The 22,053-nt window shown below is 28.1% G+C and overlaps 1 protein-coding gene across 1 annotated transcript in view; it reads left to right on the forward strand.

The window, feature by feature from the left end:
* Positions 1 to 16,577, forward strand: part of LOC122499571 (muscarinic acetylcholine receptor gar-2) — a 197,535-nt gene extending 180,958 nt beyond the window's left edge. The window contains exons 5-6 of the mRNA XM_043608011.1: positions 13,176 to 13,352; positions 13,428 to 16,577. Coding sequence (XP_043463946.1) covers positions 13,176 to 13,352; positions 13,428 to 15,661 — 2,411 coding nt within the window. The 3' untranslated portion in view covers positions 15,662 to 16,577. The remainder of the gene's footprint in view (positions 1 to 13,175; positions 13,353 to 13,427) is intronic.
* The last annotated feature ends 5,476 nt before the right edge of the window (positions 16,578 to 22,053 follow it).

Raw genomic sequence — 22,053 nt, forward strand, 5'->3', positions numbered from 1 at the left:
TTCGTATTTATTAAAATATTTTGATTTTTCTATAAAAAATTGAATTTTTCGACATTTAGACAAACGTAGAGATTAAATTACTTAACAGATTTGTAAAATATTCTAGAATATTATTGAGTGGAGTATAATCTTGATATATATTGCAGGAAATTTGAATACATTAAAAAGTTTAGTCTCTACGTTTGTCTAAATATCAAAAAATTTTATTTTTTTTAGAAAAATCAAAATTTTTCAAAAAATACGAAGTGTATTAAAATTTCCTGAAATATATATCGAGATTTTACCCCAATCAATGATATTATAGAATATTTTGCACTTCCGTTTAGAAGTTTGCTCTCTGCGTTTGTCTAAATGTCAAAATATTCCATTTTTTTGAGAAAAATCCAAATTTTTCAAAAAATACTAAGTATATTAAAATTTCATGAAATTTATATCGAGATTTTAACCTAATTAATAATATTCTAAAATATTTTAGAAATCCATTTAGGAGTTTACGCTCCACGTTTGTCTAAATCTCAAAAAATCACTATTTTTTCGGTTTTCCTAGCTTAAATTCTATAAAAGTATTAAAAATATTCAAATAAACTTGACAGAATTCTTTCTTTTTTGATTCTTTATCCAACAAAAAAAGAATGAAGCAAATCGGTTAAGATTTACTCAAGTTATTCAATTTTATCGAAAAATAGCCGATATTTCGAGAATATATATTCGCGGTTTTTGTTTTTTACTTGGCGGCGATTCTCTACCGCGAATCTTGATAAGTTATTTCTTAAACAAGGAGAACTATTCTTTAAATAAACATAAATAAAAAAAAACGTGAAAAGACATTTTTTAATGGAGAGGAATCAAAGCTATCTATTTGTTAATTAGTAATGTTTATAACAATTTAAATAAGTTATTTTTTAAACAAGGAGGATATATATTTTTTACATGAACCTAAATAAAAATCTACACGCGAAAAAAAACCTTTTTTAATGAATAAGAATTAAAGTTATCTATTTGTTAATTAATATTGTTTACAACAATTAAAATAAATTATTTTATGTTTTATTAATTGCCTAGTGATCATATTGGATCAACTTAAACTGATTTGGATCATGTTCAGTAACGGAATAAGAAATAAACGTCCTTTTTTACACAATTGTATTAATTTGTTAACTTTGATTAAACTAAAAAATTATAAACAATTAAAATTTTAAAAATCGGACTCGAGGGATGTCTAAAGAATTTAATTCCCTTTAATTTAAATCCAAGAACACTCAAATCGTTCAAAAATTGTAAGCTGTAGAAATTTTTGAACAGTAAATTGTAAGAAAATCTCACTGTGTGGCGCGTCAATATCGCAGCGCGCGCGGCCACTAAAATATTAATAACTTTTGACCTAATGCAATATACTAACTTTTTTTTTTTTGGAAATACTCGTGATAAAACAGGGTATCATAATTGACAAGAAAAAATACGAAATTAGGCGGAGAAGTATATTTTATTTCTATTTGTTTATAACAATTGTTGCTATTTTAAACAAATTATGAACAAAATTTAACAAATTTTTTTTGTTGGAAAGCAGGGTTATTGTTTATTACTCATTTCAAATTTTATTAAAATCGATCAAATAGAACGCTAGAAAAAAATGTTTAAATAATTTAATGCTTAAAAATTGTTTAAACAATAACTCTTAAAAAAATTAAAATTTTGCAAAAACAACTTTGGGGTCATATTATGGTACGAAAATACTATAAAATTATTGATATGAAATATAAAAATATTTCTATCGAAAAATTAGTGGCACGCTTCAGAAATTTTGAGCCTATAAAGATCTACATAGAAAATTTTCAAAAAAGTTAATATATTTAGATAATCATTACCGTAGTTAAAAGTTACTACTTATTGGAGAATCACCCATACAAAAAAGGGTAATTTTGAACTTTGACATCCTCCTCCAACGATTTTTTTCATTTTCTAGCTTAATGCAAGCTTTTCCAAAAAGAATTAACAAGAAATTTGCAAAATAAAAAAAGCTGCTTATCTAGATAATTGCTTAAGATGTTTCGCGATAGAAAATTTATACGGGCAGGTTCAAGATCATTAACACGGAATTTTCCAATATAACTTTTACACCTTGTTATAATAATGATATTGTTAATGATATGATAATATTTCTAATATTACGGCTGGCACTCTATACATTGGTTTCAATTTTATTTATTTATTTGGTAAATAAACGGGTGAAAAGTACCCTTTACATAATATAATACATATGACACATATGAGTAATATTTAGATTCTATAAATTAAAGATAGTCCAGTAAAGAAAATTATAATTATAAATTTTCATTTAAAACAATTGCTCGTAATGCGGCGACAAATCTCTCTATTTTTATATAAAAAAAATCAAGGTTACTAGGACAAAAATTCGCTTCCCTACTGAGTCTGGTATAAGCGGAGATAAGCGGAGTCCGCTTATCTGGATAATTACCATAATTTCCATAATTATCTTTGTTATTATTAATACTAGCTACATATACCTCACTCGCTAACGCTCGTTCGGTTGTAATTAAACTTATTTGTTTTTACTTATTTCTTTGTTTTTATTTATTTGTGCTAAGTAAATATTTACTGGATATAAATATTTTAATTTATAGTATCAAATATATATAGTTATTTGTAGCAAATTCGAATTATTTGAGTCAAATAATTGGATCTAATAAATATTACTTTAAATCAGTTATAGGAAAATTACTTGATTCAATAATGCATGGTTTTTAATTCAAATAAATATTTATTTGCATCAATAAAATATTGTTTTTAAAATTACTAAATACTTATTTGTATCAAATATGCAATTATTCTTCATAATTTATTATGTTAATTGAGACTAATATACTTTTAATTGCTTTAAATATAGTCCAAATACTCAATTTATTTGCATCAAAACAAAGCAGTTTTAGATTCAAATAAATCTCAATTTGTATTAACCCTTTAACGCCTAAATGTGCTGATTTTTAACTTCAGTTTCAAGCTCATAATATTGAAAGAACAAAATTATTTAAAATTCTACAAGGACATATCCCTACGTTTTTAGGGTCGCTTTTTTGAATGGCATGGTCAAAAAAAGTGACTGATTACGAATCTGAAGTCAGTTTTAAAAAATTTAAAATGGTATATACAATATGACGGACAATAAAATTAAAAATGCATAGTATTCGCTTCAAATTTGTAACTTGAGGGTTTTCGGGGTCGCTGATTAAGAATCTGAAATCAGATTTTAAAAATTCAAAATGACGGATTCAATATAGCTGGATGATAAAATTAAAACTTTATACTATTGGCTACAAAGACGTTATCGTATGTTTGAATATTTAACAGGGCATAAGCAGTTAATACGATGCATTTTTAATTTTGTGGTCCGCCATATTGAATCCGCCAATTTGAATTTTTTAAATCTGACTTCAAATTCGTAATCAGCGACTCCGAAAACCTCCGAGTAACAAATTTGAAGCCAATACATGAAGTTTTAATATTGTCGTCCGCCATATTGGATCCGACATTTTGAATTTTTTAAATCTGTCTTCAGATTCGTAATTAGCGACCCCGAAAACCCCCAAGTTACAAATTTTAAACGAAGGCGATGCATTTTTAATTTTTTCGTCCGCCATATTGGATCCGCCATTTTAAATTTTTTAAATCTAATTTCAGGTTCGTAATCAGCGACCTCGAAAACCCCCGAGTATCAAATTTCAAGCGAATACTATGCATTTTTAATTTTATTGTCCGCCATATTGGATTCGCCATTTTGAATTTTTAAAATCTGACTTCAGATTCGTAATCAGCGACCTCGAAAATCCTCAAGTAACAGATTTCAAGCGATTTCAAGAACTTTGGAAAATTGTATCGGTATCACAACTAAAATTGGATTAAAAAAATATACTTCCCAAAATTTTATATTTTTTGAGTATTTTTGAAAATAATAAGGGTTAAACGTCACTTTTTGGAAATTTTGACCATGCCATTCGAAAGAGCGACCCCAAAAACATATGGACATGTCCTTGTAGAATTTTTAATAATTTTTTTCTTTTAATATTATAAGCTTGAAACCGAAGTTAAAAATCAGCACATTTGGACGTTAAAGGGTTAAAGAAATAAATTTATTTCCATTTCGATACGTAAAAGAATTTTAAAAATAGGGGAGAGTCTCCAGTTGTGAGACGGGTTTTATTTTTGACCCGTAAATTGTAAACGGGTAAACGAAATTGTAAATAAAATACACCGTTCGAAAGGTAACAGAAATACGCAACTTTTATTAAAAGAAAGTGTAGTGTTTCGATGAACTCAAAAAATGTTACGATACATTTTCCGAGCACATCGCTTTTGTCAAAAAAAAATGTCTCCAGTAATGTCTCATTAAAAATTGCTAAAATTTAATAAGTTTGACATAAAACGTTATGTTTAGTGGAAATAATTAAATATATTAATAATATATATTATTATATACTAAATAATAATATTTATTCGCCAAAATATGACTATCAAATAAACACAATTTAATAGCTTCAACAAGAGCATTAAAATTGATTTCTTCTGAATCAATTGACTTTCTTCCACTTGACATGCTTGCAAAGTCGTATTTTTTATGCTGCCCAGATGGGTGTTGACACCGTCTCACAGCTGGTGATATGCTGTGTCTCACACCCAGAAATTGGCGATATTTTGAAAAAGGAAAATTAAATTATTTTCAACCGTAGATTGGAACAATGCAATATTGCATCACAAAATATAAGGAAAACACTAAAAGAAAATGCATTACATTTACCTTTTCTAATTAATTAACTTGGAAAAAAAGTACTTTGCATTTATTTAAAAAACGCTTTTTAGTCGATTATCACACACAGTGTTGGTATTTAACAAAAACAGTTTATATATCCGCTTCGGCGTACACGAAAAAGTTGGCACATATAAAAAGAAATGTTTTTATATAAACCAATCGGCTTTTTAATATTGCATGTTAAGAAAATTGACTGTCTCACAACTGGAGACTCTTCCCTAATAAAAAACTATTTAGAAAATTATATCAAGATTCGTGGTAGAGAATTGCCGCAAAGTAAAAATTAAAAACCGTGTATAGGGTAAACCAGACAGTAGTCGGCCACTTTTCAATTTTGAATAGCTATAAAACCGTATGAGATAAAAATATTTTGTTAGTTGATAATCATTTCTAAGGTGATTATAAACAAATCTAAGCTTTTGTAATTGAAAAAAAAAATTTGTACGGTTTTTGAAAGCTTTTTTAAGTGGCCGATCACTGTCAGATTCTTACTTGTTTATTTACTAATTTTGTTAACGAATAAAAATTTATTTTTTATAAACACGATTGTTTTAATAGTTTTGTGTGATCGTAAGGAACAACATTACATAAAAGAATTCGAAAAAAATATGAAAAGGCACTTTTAAAACATTGTTAATTAAAAACATTGCCTTAAGTGGCCGACTACTGTCGGATTCTTACTTTTTTTGTAAATTTTTTTAACGAATTAGAAATTTATTTTTGTAAATATCAACTGTTTATCGATAAAATCGAATAACTTGAGTAAATCTTCACTGATTTTGCTCAATTTTTTTTCTTGGATAAAGAATGATAAAAGACAGAATTATGATAAGGTTATTCAATATTTTGGATACTTTTATAGAACTGAAGCAAAGAAAACTAAACTTCTAAACGGATTTGTAAATATTTTGGAATATTATTAATTGGTTTAAAATCTCGATATATATTTCAGGCAATTTTAAAACATTTCGTATTTTTTGAAATATTTAGATTTTTTCGAAAACAATTCGATTTTTTTTTAAATTTTGACAAATGTAGAGCCTACACTGAAAAAAATATTTCTGTCTTAAGAAGATTTCTCTTATTTCAATTCATATTTTCCTCTTGTATATGGCTCAAAAACGTCCTCTTATTTTAAGAGGATTATTCTCCACTTAAGAGTAATTTTTCTTATAGAGGAATAGTCTCCAATGAAGAGTAATATTCTTAATTCAAGAATAAATTGTAAGAGGATTTTAGAAGAGGAATTGTCCTCTCAAAACAAGAATATTTTTTTTCGGTGTAAACTTCTAAACGGATATGTAAAATAGTCTGGAATATTATTATTAATTGGGTTAAAATCTTATAGAATTAAAGCAAAGAAAACTAAATTTCTAAACGGATTTGCAAAATATTTTGGAATATTATTAATTGGTTTAAAATCTCGATAATATATATTAGGAAATTTCAATACATTAAATATTTTTTGAAATAATTGGATTTTTTGACAGTTAGACAAACGTATAGACTAAACTCCTTAACGGATTTGCTAACAGCATGTGACTGATAGACATTCAATGGTAATTTTTTTGACCACATTTCTCTTTAAATATTTAATAAATTGAGCTGAAAATTTTGTAAGAAAGTCAAAAATATAATAAAGAAGGGCAGTAATGTGCAAAAGTTTTAATAATTAAAAAATAAATTATAATAAAACACTTTGAAATCGGTAAAGACGAGAAATTGATTAGAAGTGACCGTGACAACTGATAATTTTAAAGTAATTTGTAATAATTGATTTTAAAAATAGTAATACTTTTGCACATCACTGACCTTCTTTATTGTATTTTAGACTTTTGTACAAAATTTCAGCTCAATTTATAAATATTTGAAGAGAAAAGTGGTTGGAAAAATTACCATTGAGAGCCTAACAATCACATGCTGTTGAATACTCTAGAATTTAATAAATTGGGTTAAAATCCCGATATATGTTCCAGGAAATTCCAATACATTAAGTATTTTTTGAAATATTTGAATTTTTTCTAAACAAAATTGGATTCTTTGACATTTAGACAAACGTAGAGTCTGAAGTACTAAACAGTTTCATAAATACCCTAAAATTTTATTAATGATGCAAAAAGTATTTTGATCCCAATAAAAACATCTTTGATGTAAAAAGTTCCGCCAAGTAAAAGTTTTTGCAAATGTCCAAACAATTAGTGAAATAAAAGTTTACCAAGTAAAATTTAGAACTAAAGTTTTAATATAGAATTGTAACAAATATTAAATTTAATTTAATATCCATTAAGTCCCATGAAGAAACCAGACGTTTTATTTAAAAAGTAACAATTGGATTTATAAGAAAATTGAAAAAAAGATAGACTTGTTTTTTGTTTTTAATTTCCAATTGTTTAAACAAATTAAAAATAAACAAATTATGCTGAGTATAAGATGTTTTATCCCAAGCATAAACAAATGCATTTTGAGTAAAAAATTGAAAAAAATGTACCTGTTTTTGTTAATTTACAATTATTTAACAATAATTGTTTAAACCAATTAATAAAAATTTAAAAATTATCCAAAATTCTTAACGTAAATCGATTCTGTGTAGAGAATTAAGAAAGTTTTGTATGTGTTATTTTCTTCTCCAGGTCGTATTTTGTTTATAAAATTGTTATTAACAAATTATGCTGGATAAATGTGTTTTATCCTAATTAGTTTCTGAGTTGGCACAAAACTATTAAATTAACAAACTGAGTTTAGTTTCGTGTTGAATCGAAACTAAATTCAGTTTGTTGGTTTAGTTTCGTGTCGACCTGAAACTAAATTAACAAATTAGATTTAGTTTCATGTCGACTGCAAACTAAACTAAAAAAAATAAATTAGATTTTTAAACACTTGAATTTATTTTAGTACAGATCAAAAAAATATCTGAGAAACTCAATTACCTAGTTCTAATTAAAAAATCACAGCTAACAATAAAATATTTAAAGAAATAATAGAATTATAACTTTAATAATAGATATACATTAGTATGAGGAGACTTCAATAGAATTATAATTTATTTTTAGTTGACATGAAACTAAATTAAACGTAAATTTTTAATTTAGTTTCGTTTTAGAATCGGTCCCTGAGATTTACATGACGTACAAACATGAGAAAAATATGTTTTTAAATTATCATACATTTAAAAAAATTGTTTATTGGTAATTGCATTTAAACAATAATGAAGAATATGTTTTTTTAAATTTATTATTTTGATATTATGAAAGTAGAAAATATTAGCTTTGAAATAAGATCTTAACTAACTTTCTATCCTTACTAGAACTTAAAATAAATAACTTTGTGTAATGTCGGTCAGTCGTTCTTTAACTTAATATCGTAGAGTGGAAGAATGGATTGATAGAACACTACTGCGCATGTGTAACATTGATAGAACACTATTGCGCATGCATAATATTGACAGAACACTACTGCGCATGCGTAACATTGACAGAACCTGCGCATGCGTGACATTATTAGAACACTATTGCGCATGCCTGACATTGATAGAACATTACTGCGCATGCGTAACATTGACAGAACACTACTGCGCATGCGTTATTTGATAGAACACTATTGTGCATGCGTAACATTGATAGAACACTACTGCGCATGTGTAACATTGATAGAATACTATTGCGCATGCCTAACATTGACAGAACACTACTGCGCATGCGTTACATTGACAGAACACTATTGCGCATGCGTGAAATTAATAGAACACTATTGCGCATGCCTGACATTGATAGAACACTATTGCGCATGCGTAACATTGACAGAACACTACTGCGCATGCGTAACATTGACAGAACACTACTGCGCATGCGTAACATTGACACAACACTACTGCGCATGCGTGATTTATGAATATGTATACATGTGTCAATATTGTTTTTAAAAGATATATACATATATATACGGCTAGGGTCGGTCGGTCGGTCGTTCTTAAACTTAGTATAATAGAGGATTTATTTATTTATTATTATTAAATTTATTATTATTATTATCTTTATTATTATTATTTACTATTATCTTTATTTATTATCTTTATCTTTCCATAATTAGTTCTATGTTTTTTTTAATATAAAACAAATAATAGCCTCTTAAGACTCTAACTGGAGTATAAAAATTAACCTGAAAGAGAATTCTAGGACAGTACACGAGGCCGTTTATAATTTTAAACAAAAAAAGCCAGTCATTATATCGAAACCTAGTGTGTATCTTAGGAATTTTTAGTTGTAAACGTAAAGCATCACAGTTATGGTAAAAAAGTCGTAACTAATACCAAGTTGCCTAGCAACAAAACGCAAAAAACGATTTTGAACTCTTTCAAGTCTATCAATGTGAATGAGGTAAAAAGGAGACCATATCACAGAAGCAAATTCAAGGATTGATAAAACAAAGGAATAATATAGAACTTCAAGGAAATTTAAACTTTTAAAATTTGATGCATTTCGTATAATAAAACCCAATGATCGAACAGCCTTGTTTACAACAACAGTAATATGGTTAGAGAAGGTTAAATCATCACTTAAGACAACTCCCAGATCTCTCACCTGGGTCACTCGAGTTAAAGAGAAATTATCAAGCTTATAATCATGATTAAAAGTAACTTTTTTTCTAGAAAAAGAAATAACAGAACATTTATTAATATTAAAATGAAATTTATTACTAATACACCATGGATGTAGACGATATAAGTCAGACTGAAAATTTATAAAAACAACATGAGAATCAATAGTCATATATAATTTCAGGTCATCTGCAAAAAGTAAAAAAGAATAGAATTTAAATGCAGAATTTATGTCATTAATGAATAAAAGAAATAATAAGGGACCCAGGTGAGATACATGGGGGACACCAGAAGTTGCCGTAAACATCTTAGAGTAAACACCATCCACACGGACACATAGGCAATTGGCAATTAAGTAACTACGAAACCACGACACAATGTTAGGGCCTATGCCTAGTAATTTTAACTTTTTAAGAAGAATTTCGTGATCAATTTTATCGAATGCCTTAGCAAAGTCCGCGTAGACGACGTCAACCTGATAACCACCCTCGACCGCAGATACCAAACTTTTATAAAAGATACAAAGATTAGTAGAAGCTGAATTTTGCTTCGTTATTCATCGTATTGCTTATTAAAATATAACCCTTCTTTACCTTGCACTAGAACACAAACACGAGCAGTCTCCTCAATTTTTGCTGAATGAAAAAGAGTCTTTTAAATTTGCTATACAAATCTTCCAAAATACACGGTATTTTCCTCCCAGAATCGATCATCATTTCGTATTTCCTATCATGGATACTAATTACTGTTTTTGGGCTCATGACACGTATTATATGATTTTTACCTTCTTAGTCAGATGATTTATCATCTTAACAAAGGGTTTCTACAAAATCCGACTGTTTAGATCCCAGGTAGAAAAGTAAACGTTAGCTAATGCTACTAACGTTAGGCTAACGTTAATCTAACGACATTTTTGGTCACTAATGTGAGATTATAACGTTAGTTAAAGTTAGTCTAATGTTAGTAGCATTAGCTAACGTTAACAAAGATCGATCTTTCAGTCGCTTACACTATTTCCGAAGTACCTAATCTTTTTCCGATATATTTCTTTGATACTAATTTCGGTCCTGCTTTCCAGTATTCTATAACTCTAATCGCGCTAATACTATTGTTCTTTTTTCCCAATATCCAAAATCAGTAGTTGCTAATATATTTCTAACGGGTTGCGGAAACTAATTTACAATACCGAAATTTACCTTAGCAGGTTCCATTCTCAGTACTGCACTTTTTAGTAATTTTATTTGTTGATTGTGATATATTTACAAGAACTTGTCTCTTTTGTTAAATCTTCGACTTTCTCATTAATTTTTTATTTCATTCTAAATTGTAATGGGAACAATTTTTCGAAAAATCTTTATTTTTTATGCATAATTAAGAAAGAAAATCGGTACCGTATCAAACCACATCTTAGCCAAACCAAATCTGAGGTTTTTTATTTGAAGATATTTGAAAGAGGTTTCTCTGTAACCGAACTATGCTGTACACTCACGTCATGTCGTTCGATATTTATAACATATAAACATATAAAGCAAGTTATTCTGCTTCCTACTCGCATCTTTCTCTGCTCCGACTCTCTCCAACTCACTCTCCATTTGGTTGATTATCGCTTGCTGTTCGTTATGTTTCTGTATTTTTATTATTAAAGTTCAACTTTAAAATTCATTTTTGCAGCCATATTACATATACAAAAACAGGCAAAGAGAATTATTTAAAATGTAAAAATTTTATAATTATAAAATTTTAACATTAAAATATTGCACAGTAATTTACCTTTTATAACCCTAGAAGGAGTAACTGGGGTGTCTGGACACCCCAAGCAAAATTTAAAGTATTCCTATGGCTTAACCAATAATTTTTTTACGCTCAAAACTTGTTGATAATTTAGTTTGAACCTCTATCTTTTGACACCTGTATGTGCCGCCAAAAGTTTTGCTCTAGGAAGAGCTCAAACTCCTGTTAAAATACGTCTGGGGTGTCTGGACACCCCAGTTACTCCCTAACGTTAGAAAAATTGTCAAGATAAGTAAATTCAAATTTTTTAAAAAATCGTTTTTAATCAGTTAAAATCATCTGATAAAGTATAAATTGATAGGTTATGCATGAAAAAGTTGTATTTTATAAAAAAGAAACATTTTTATACAAAAATTCTATTTTTATGAAAAATAGACATTCTGTATTTGTAACAACTTATGATATTTGAGTTAAGATTTATTAAAAATTTCTGTGCTCTCTCTACAGTCAGAAATTAAATTCTAATACAGAAAAATGTAGTATATGACAGTCAAATTTAAATTATAAATTCTATATTGTTAATAATATTTTAACATATATTAGAGTTATTAAGAATTGTTAATTAAAACTTTGATTAAATATTAATTTACAGAATCATTTCATAAGTTATTAATTTTAATGTTAATATATTCAGATATATTAAGTTTGTAAAATTTTAAATTTATAACACCATTTCTAGTAAATATTAATTGTTTAAGTCCATTTTATAGTTCATTTTTATGATTTTCACTATTCGTCAATTGTCTTTAATTTCTTTCACTTCAGATGTTCAAATAATTATGTTTTTTGGAAGTAATACAAAAACTAATTTTTTCCCCTAAAAGTGTATCTATTTAACTTTAAAAACCTAAAATAGTTTTAAAATTAGTCAAATTTTTAAGAAACTACAACGTTTTTTGTGAAAAAAGTCAATTTTGCAATTTTTTGGTGTTTTTTTGGGTTTTTATGGTTTTTCTTCAAAATTTTTTTAATTTATCAAAATATGAATAATATTATTGTATTTCCTACTAAAAAACCAATCAATTCATTATAATTAATTTTTTTTACGTCAAATATAAACCTTATAAAACAAGTTTAAAGCGTGGGGTGTCGGGACACCCCAGTTACTCCTTAGAGGGTGAGTAAACTAACGTACTCCTTCTAGGGATAATATCATTCATACATAATATATTTTTAGACAATCACAAAAATGACTCTAGTTAGGCCCCAATTGTATTCAATTTATATTTTTTTAAATAAAAAAATAAAAACTAGAAATTATAACTAGTATGGCCATATTAAACAAATTTAAACAAATTTACAGCCACGACACTATTTCCAAAGTGTGGTTTATGTATTAATTAATGTAAAGTTTTTAAAACGCGCAAGAAACTAATTGTTTAACAGAGCCTAAGTCTATAGGGTAGATGCACCAGTTTTGTCCACTTAAAGAAATTCCTGATTTTCAGGGCATCTTTTCTTATGATAATTATAGAAAATGAGGGACTGACAGTTAGTAGATTAATTATTGTTCTTAGTTTCTGAATTTCTTGTCTTTAACGGTTAAAAAATATTAATAATATAATAAATTAATAAATATATAAAAATGTCAATTTTGCTAGTTGAATGCATTTGTCAAGAACACTAATTGTGAAATGATGTTTTATCAAAAAATATACAGTGAAGGTAACAGAAGACTAATAAAATTAATAAAAGCGTGTGGTTGGCCAAAACCGGTGCATCTACCCAATGTGAAGAAAGAAACCCTTATAGACCTAATACTTCTAATTTAAAATCGTTCTGTAGGTGCTTATTTGTTGCTATTACATTGGACAATAAAAATAAAAAGTTTCTTTTCAAATTTATTATTATTCTTAAAATGTCATGCATTATTTTCAAAATTACCCTCTGTATTTAAAAATAATAAATTTTTAGAAAATGTTTTATAACATGCAATTAAACATAAATAAACTCTTTTTGTTAAAACAGTTCTACCACCTTTTGAACTCTGGCAAACGATTCTCATTGCCATTTGTCTAGCGATGTGTATTGTTTTGACCATAGGAGGCAATATTCTCGTACTATTAGCCTTCATTGTGGATAGAACTATCAGACAGCCCAGTAATTACTTTATCGCATCTTTAGCTGCTACCGACATGCTTATTGGTAAAACTTTAAACTTATTAAAGAAAAAATTGATTTACAAATGTTGAATGTACTTTAATTCTAAATTTTTTACAGGTACCGTGTCTATGCCATTTTACACAGTATATGTTCTCATGGGATCTTGGGATTTGGGTCCTTTGCTATGTGATTTATGGCTATCTGTAGATTACACCGTCTGTTTAGTATCTCAATACACTGTGTTACTGATAACTATTGATCGATTCTGCTCAGTAAAAATTGCTGCACAGTATAGGAGTTGGCGAACTAAAAATCGAGTCATCTGGATGGTGACGATAACATGGATTATACCGGCCTTGTTATTTTTTATTAGTATTTTTGGGTGGGAGCACTTTATAGGCTACAGAGATCTGGCACCAAACGAGTGTGTCGTCCAGTTCTTAAAGGATCCTGTTTTTAATACAGCACTGATTATTGGTTATTATTGGACTACTTTAATAGTTCTTTTTATTCTTTACGGTGGTATTTACAAAACTGCTTATGATATGCAAAAAAAAAGTGAGGCAAAGCAAAGAAAAATGCAATCTATGGTAGCACTTAGTGCCGGAGCCATGTCCGGAATGGCTGGTCGAGCAGCGGGTATCGGTATATCCAAAACCCAAAGCACTCTTTTGAGTCAAGACAAGCCACAAACAACTCCTGGAGGAGCCATTAATTCACAAATTTTAGGATTCGATGACATGACAGGAGACGACGATAATAAATCATCGAAAAAACAAATAGCTTCTGATGAATCTTCTTATAAACAATCGGGAGCATTGCCTACAGAAACCGAAAAGTCTGAAAGATCTAGTAGTCCTGCTTTCGATTCGGATGATGATAGTACGGTAGGACCTACTCAGCAACCTAGCTTTAGAAAAAGATCATCGTTAGCTGGCTTAGTAGCTCAATCGGGCGCTCTTCAAGTATTTGCCCCCAATGGTAGAATGAATGGAATAATTCCCGTAAAAGTAGAAATGAATGTACCAGTGAAGAGGCTCTCACCAACTAGTCCTATGCGCGAAGCTGTGCAGAAAGTCCAAACACTGCCAAAAATTCAAGAACTGAGTCTTTTGGACACTGATAATCCCATCGAACCAGATAAATCTAGCAGTCAAACACTAACTCCAGAACAATCATTAAGATCAAATGATGCGATTCATTCTGCAGATGATACACCCACTTTCCAAACAAAACACGAAACAATATCGTCTCAAACTAATATTATTCCTCCTCCATCACAGTTCCGAGGAAGTCCCAACATTTCTGAAAGTATATCAACATCTTCTCCTTCAACGGATAGGCAGAAGTCTTTAACAGTCTCAATACACGGTCAAGCTACATATGACATTTTAACAGGTCTAGATGGAGCAGACTTGCGTTACATGGATGAGAGTTCCGTCATAGTGCCGAGTCCTTCATTCGAAAGCCCTCCTTCATCATTTTCATGCAGCCTTGCAAATCCTCTCTCTACAGCTCCATCATCACCCATTTTAAATAATGCAACTGGAATGACTGTAGCAAATACTAGTCTACTACAGGCGGCATTGATCAGAGCCACAGCTCAACAAACAGTTTGTGCACAACCGTCAAACTCAGTGTCCCAGTGCATTGCGACATCGAATGCTGCTTGTCAAACACATCCTCCTCGAGTTTTTGTTACTCCCCAGGTAAACGCTGCTTCACAAACATCACCTATTGTCAGTAAAGTTCAGACAGAAGTCACTGTAAAAGCTGAGGATACAAAACCGCAACCAATTACAACAGTTATTTGTGCCACGCCAGTTGAATCCTCCAATAGTACAACTGAACGATTTTCAGATCAGTTAACTAAACCAAATGTACATCTTCAAAATTCATCATCGAGTAGTATACTACCCACTATTTCGGGTACTACAAGTGAACCAGGTGGTAAAAAGCAATCAAAAAAGTTAAAAGAATTCGTCGAAGATGAAGGAAGCAAAAAGGATTTTGTGAAAAGTATAGGAAAACGAATTAAAACAAAAACGCAGAAAAGGGACCCTACAATGGGGAGGCAAAAATCAAGAACAGAAAATAGAGCACGGAAAGCTTTTAGGACCATATCTTTTATTCTTGGGGCATTTGTCGTTTGTTGGACACCTTATCACGTATTAGCCTTGGTTGAGGGTTTCTGCTCTATGCCTCCATGCACCAACAAACACGTCTTTATGTTTGCATACTTTCTCTGCTATGCAAACAGTCCATTAAATCCTTTTTGCTATGCTTTAGCAAATCAACAGTTCAAAAAAACTTTTATGAGAATCTTAAGAGGAGACTTGCATATGACTTAAAATTATCAATTTAAAAAATTTTTCTAGTTGAAGATGTGTAAATACAGAAATATTACGCAGAAAACAATAGGTGAAAAGTGTTGCTATAACGATAATAATATTTTTAATTACGGGCATAAACTCCACTATCAATGTGATCTTCCACTTATATTAAAGTTCCTGATCTTAAAATATGAATCAACGATAAGTATTGTACTTCTATTAAAATATGTGATATGCTTATCGTTGACTCTAAAGAGGGTCCTAGGTTTGTAGATATTTTAATTTCATTTGATTATTTTTAATATAATACAATGTCTCTTTGAAAGAAAAGAAATACAAGAAGACTACTTATATCGAAGTATAAGTTGTAATTTATTATGAATTACGTATGCAAAATATTACTTTAAATTTTAAATCAATTATTCGTAAAGTAACGTAATTAATTTAACGTAACGTAACCACTACATCCAATATCATTTTTTTAATTTTAACTCTTTATTAACGAATGGTTACGATATAAATCACTGTTGTCTTCAAAAATTTGTCAAAAGTTCAAACAATTTTCATTTGTAAACGTCAAATATTGTATTTAATTTTACTTTGGCAGAAGAATTAATTATGTAATAAATTGATAACTCATGGATAAATATATATCATTGGAATATAAAGCATGATTGTGCTTGTAGTTGCAACAAAACTACAAACGGATAAAATTAAGTAATGATTAACTTCTATAAATTATTAAAACTTGTTACACAAAGATTTTTGGGATTACTGAATATTGGATAAGGCATGTTTGATTTTTAAAACTGATTTCTAATTCGTAATCAAGAACCATAAATCTTCTAAATTCAAGAATATAAAAATTCCCATTACTTTAAAAAAGTACTATAAGGAATTACGCTTGGAAATCAATTTTATTAAAACAGCTTTGAAAATTTTAAAACACGTTGAAAATATATATAATTTATCTAATTGTAAATTTTTTACACTACTCTATATTTATTAACAGTAAAGTTATAAACATTTTAAGTTTGATAATCCATCTTATGAAATTTGATATAAAAATATATGATGAAGCTTTGCGCATCAAACCTTTTGTTTAATATTTGTAAAAATTTTATCAATGTTTACAAAAAAAACTAATATGCTTTGCATAGATGTTATAATAATTGCTAGTAAAAAAATGAAGATGATTAACCGTATCATTTTTTTTGTATGACAAATGAAAATTAGATAATATTTATAATTTTCTCGATGCGCAAAGGTTGTTAATAAAGACAGCAAAATAAACTTGGCAACGCTGTAGAAGAAAAAATGTCAGACAAGGCGGGAAAATTTAATTTTTATACAATACTTAAAATATTATAAACATGTGAAATACTTATATTCCTAAGTAATTTTTTGTAAATGCCTTTCGCACAACGAAAATTTGTCATTTTCACCATTTCTCACTTTTGTTTATGTCTCCACACGTTTAAGTTTAACACGATATCTATATCTCAAACATTGTAGCATGTATGTCTAAAGTTTGCAGCGTTTCCAAGTCTATTTCGTAATAAAGATACCATTGTGTAAGTGCATATGAATACGTTCTATCTATGCGTCTATGGTTTATTATCAGTACAGTTACTCAAAAATTTTTGTGAAGTTTATGTTGTGAAAAATTTAAGTTTACCTTTATTATTGCGCGAAACGCTTAAACATTACAGCAACCGGGCGATAAATCTTACAAGGTTTAATAATTTAATTCCTTTAATTATTCAATATTATTTCTGCAAATTTTAATTCTCTTGCGAATAAGATATAGTTTTTCCGAATGGATAATTCGTGATGAACATTTGATCTAGGGTCAAAATCATATACATAGGAAATGCTTAATTGATTTAATAGAAGGTTCTTCTTTCGTAAACGAACAGTCCTGTGAAAATAGGAAGGAGAGGTTTCCGTTCTAAGGTCCAAAAATTACCTAAATTTTAGACCCACGTTGGTCACTTCATATTTTTATTTTTTCTACAACCTCTACATTTGAAATGAAATCAAAAACAAAATTTTTTTTAAAATACATGATATTTGTTGAACCCTGACGTTTTTCGATTTTTAAATAAACAATTTTAAAACAAAATAGCGAGTATTTAAAAAAGCTCATTTTTTAAACTTATTTGCGCTTTAACGTTAACAAAAAATATTTATATTAATTTAAAAAACGCTCTGTCAGGGCCTCTCAAATTTAATTAGCTTTAAGGATAACCTCATTTTTCACGTTTAGCACGAAAAATCCACTCGGATGCACTATATCGCATATTCTATCAAAAACAAAATTTAAATTTTCAGGGCCGTATTGTTTACAAATATGCCAAACAGAATGTCTGCCTAAACAATATTTCTATTTATTGTCACATTTATCTGTAGATATAAAAAATTCCAAATTACATTGTCGCTCAATTGAATTTGACAACTATATCACAATTAAAGACATTACGAAATGTCTCATTTTAAAGCTTACATCTTCGTCTTTGACGAAATGAAATAAAAAAATTAAAAAAAATTTTATTGATCAATTACTGTTAAGAATAAATCAAATTTTCAATTTTTTATAAATTTTTAATAATATCAAACCATACCCAACAACGATAGTTGCATAAATATCATTAAAAAAGTTGATAATTTGGAATTTCATTTGTGTCAGTTCTTTCATTGTTATAAATTCCCTGATAATAAGCCTTAATAAGTTATTATGTAAAGACAATTTTTAATTAGCGTTAGTAGTAAATACGAATTATAAAAATAAATCAAAATATATTAAGAATAAAGTAGAAATTGAAACTTCAAAGTATTGTAAATAAGACAGTGCTCATAAACAAAATCAAATATGTAAAAGGATCGACCATCAGAAATTTTTTTCTAGATTTTAAAAATGTATTACAACTAGATTATCCAAAATAAAAAACCTGTATGTAGGGCTTTATGAGAGGAATAAATTTTTAATTTTAGAACTATAATTATGAATTTATTTTGAATAAACCATAATTTTATCTAAATACGAATTTATGAACGAACATTAAATAATATAATATGCTATAAATGTGGAATACGTATCTACGTATTCTACAGAGGAAGCAAAAAATACTATAAGTTAGAATATCACTTTTCTCAAAAAGCTTTGCAAAGAGGATTTTAAAATTTTGAATTATATGATTTAGAAGTAATATATTTTAAGAATTTGGTAGAAAATTCTGTCTGTATTACTTTTCTATTTGATTTCATTCAAGAGCACAATGATAAAATTGGTTCAAAATAATTTTATATATGCAAAAATTTTATACATATAAAAAGAACATTTTTTGAGAAAAGAATTTTTTTTAAAAAAGCTTACTAAAAAAATGAAAGGAGAGAATGTTTATAACAAACGTTTATGCTTCATTAACAATAATATTTTAAAATGCACTAAACCACTTGAGCGGAATGGCGGCAGAATTGGCGTCTCGCGAGAAGTGACAGGAGCGTCAAAAATGGTGTTTAAACGAAAAGACGGTTTGCTAAGTTTGTTAAGAAATTTATTTATAACATTAAATTTAATTCGCACATTGTATTGTATTTCCAATTAGTATACATGAGCATTAAATTTCAGTGCTTAATCTATATGAAAATTACAAACATTTTTACAAGTGTATTCAAGTTCTGACGCCATTTTTAAAGTTTCTGTAGCGCATTGTTAGGGTGTTTACGAGATGCTCACCCTAGCACCGAAGCGACCAAAGGTTCTCAAAGTCACTTTTATTATTCTTTATTTATATGAAAACAAATGTGAGAAAAAAATTAAATATAGTTTACATTCTATTGCAATTCTAACGTGAAATAAAGTAATTTGTGTGGTTTAAAACAAGACCCAATAGTTTATTTTGTTTCTAATATTATAATTTTTCTTTAATAGTAATTTGAACGGCCAAAAACGAAATTTCTTGCCCTGTCCCCACTAAAAGTTTAAAAGTAATTGTTAATATTTTTAGCAATATGCAATAACATCATTTTAGTATTATCTAACTTAGTAGAGTTGAATAAAAAAATGTTTTATAAAAAAAGTATTTTAATTTTTTGGCTTTAAATTCTTTAACGCAGATTTTTGTGGTATCGTCTGTGCTATAAATAAAAATATTTACATAAAATTAAATCTATATTTATTTCTACTTTTGTAGAAGCAACAATTAGTTTTTTTAAATTTATCGATGAAAATAAAAATTTATTTGTAATTAATACTATGAATTTTAACACATTTTAAGAATAAAATTTGTAAAGAGCATCACAAAATAGTATCCACCGACCATTCAATATTTGACAATAACTCTAATAATCATTTGAATCAAATGTTAAATAAAATGTAGTTGTATTATTTCGATAAATAAGAATGTAGTGAATAAGAAATAAATTGCAAACTAATGATATTTTGTTAAAAAAGTTTTAGTTATTTGTTTTGATATTACTTGAAGACTTTCCTCAGTCCCCAATAAGAATTTTATGTTATAAAAGTCCAAACTTTTATTTTGTAATCGATTTTAATCATTTTTTTAATAAAAGATAATTTAATTTAAAAGTAATTTCGTTAATATGATTCAAATTAAACTTCGACAATTTTAAATGATTGTAAAACATTTTTATTTACTTTCAATTTTCTCAACTTGTTAAAGAAATTATAAAATTAGGTCCAGATCACCATGAACTCTTTATTTCAGACCTTCATCTTCAAAAACAAATGTATTGATACTTATGTTATTGTTATAACTGTAATTTTAGTTAATTATTAACAAACGCACCTTCTGTTCAACTCACTTTAATCAAATATGAATATCCATGGACAATTGCGGGATAAATGAAAAACCACCTGGACAACGATGGTGAGACAGCGAAGACAAAATCTGAGCAATGTGAACTTATTAAAGATGTCAGCAAACTTTTTTTGTGATCCAAAATTATATTATATATGTTCAATGATTGATTAACGAAAACAAAAAAAAAACACAACGATAAAAGGACAATTCCACCTGACTTATATTTCTTATATATTGTATTGCTAAACATATATTATTATATAATTAAATTATAATATTTGGTTAAATCCCACATTCACAAAAATGGCGTTTTTAGATAGCTGAAGTCAAGAAGTAAAGTCATTCATTTGTTCGGCCATATGAAAAGGAATGCCATCTACATACAAGTCGAACAAGTGAATGACTTTATGTCAAAATATATATGTCAAATATATATTATATTTGTCAAAGAAACAAAATGGCGAACAAAATGTTAATTTTTAAATCATAAACAATAGTAGCCAATAGACCAAGAGCAGTTATTTTTATAGATTTTTATGGACTATTGCCATAATTTTATTGCCAGATTTGAAGCATTTTAATTTTTAACTGACACAAAAGCTGATATTCTTTTTAAGTGTTGTTTCAACAACTTTCTAAAGAAAAGTACGTTAATTATTTTCTTCAGAATATCTTAAAATTCTATTTTAAACTTTTTTTCTTGAAAAATTAAGGTGCGACATATTTTTAATTTAAAATTTTAATTACTTTATCAATTATTTAAATTTTACATTAATTTCATTAATCAGAGATAGTCCTTTAAAAAACATCTTATAGATAGAAATTACATTTATTACATAACATGTACTTTAATTAGAAAGACAACTTTATAAATCAAATAATAATATAAAGTGAATAGTAATTAGAAAAGTGAAAACAATTGTTGCCAGTAGTAACCAAAGAAATTACTTAGTAACTTAAAATTACTTAGTAATTTTATCTCTTTTTATTACCGACTTCTGGTACGAGTCAACCGAAATCCCTAATTACCGACGCTGCGTTCAATATAGTTCGTTTATTATACACACGGCGCGAGCCCGCACAACTGAAGCCTACTCGGAGAGCTCAGGCGGACGGGGATACAAGAATATATAAGCAAGCTCCCGAGTAGTATTTAATTTAAGCGATACGATCCGAGAAATGAACCAAAAAACGATTTTCTTTTTGTTTTGATAACCGAACTGGTCACCTTCGCTCGTCTTATTAAAGTAAACATTTCGCTAAACCGATCGATTTCTCCGATCAAAGGAGAAGTTCGTTCTAAATTTTATGTGTCCACATTATATATTAAAATCATATTTGTATTGCAAATAAATTAATAAAATAATGTATTATTTTAATTTTTTTCTTAGAAAATGCAGGCCGTCAAACTTTGAATTTTTTTTGGTCCAAGTTTGACGGCTTGCATTTTCTACAAAAAAAATTACACGTTAATGTCTATATAAGTAATTCTTATAGTGTAGCAAATAACCTTTAAAATAAGCCGAAGATCATTAAAAGCTTTCATTATTTTAGAAGTTATTCAAATTTTTGTAATACATTGAA

Source organism: Leptopilina heterotoma, unplaced genomic scaffold (assembly GCF_015476425.1).
Source record: "Leptopilina heterotoma isolate Lh14 unplaced genomic scaffold, ASM1547642v1 Lhet_17, whole genome shotgun sequence".
Lineage (NCBI taxonomy): Eukaryota > Metazoa > Arthropoda > Insecta > Hymenoptera > Figitidae > Leptopilina > Leptopilina heterotoma.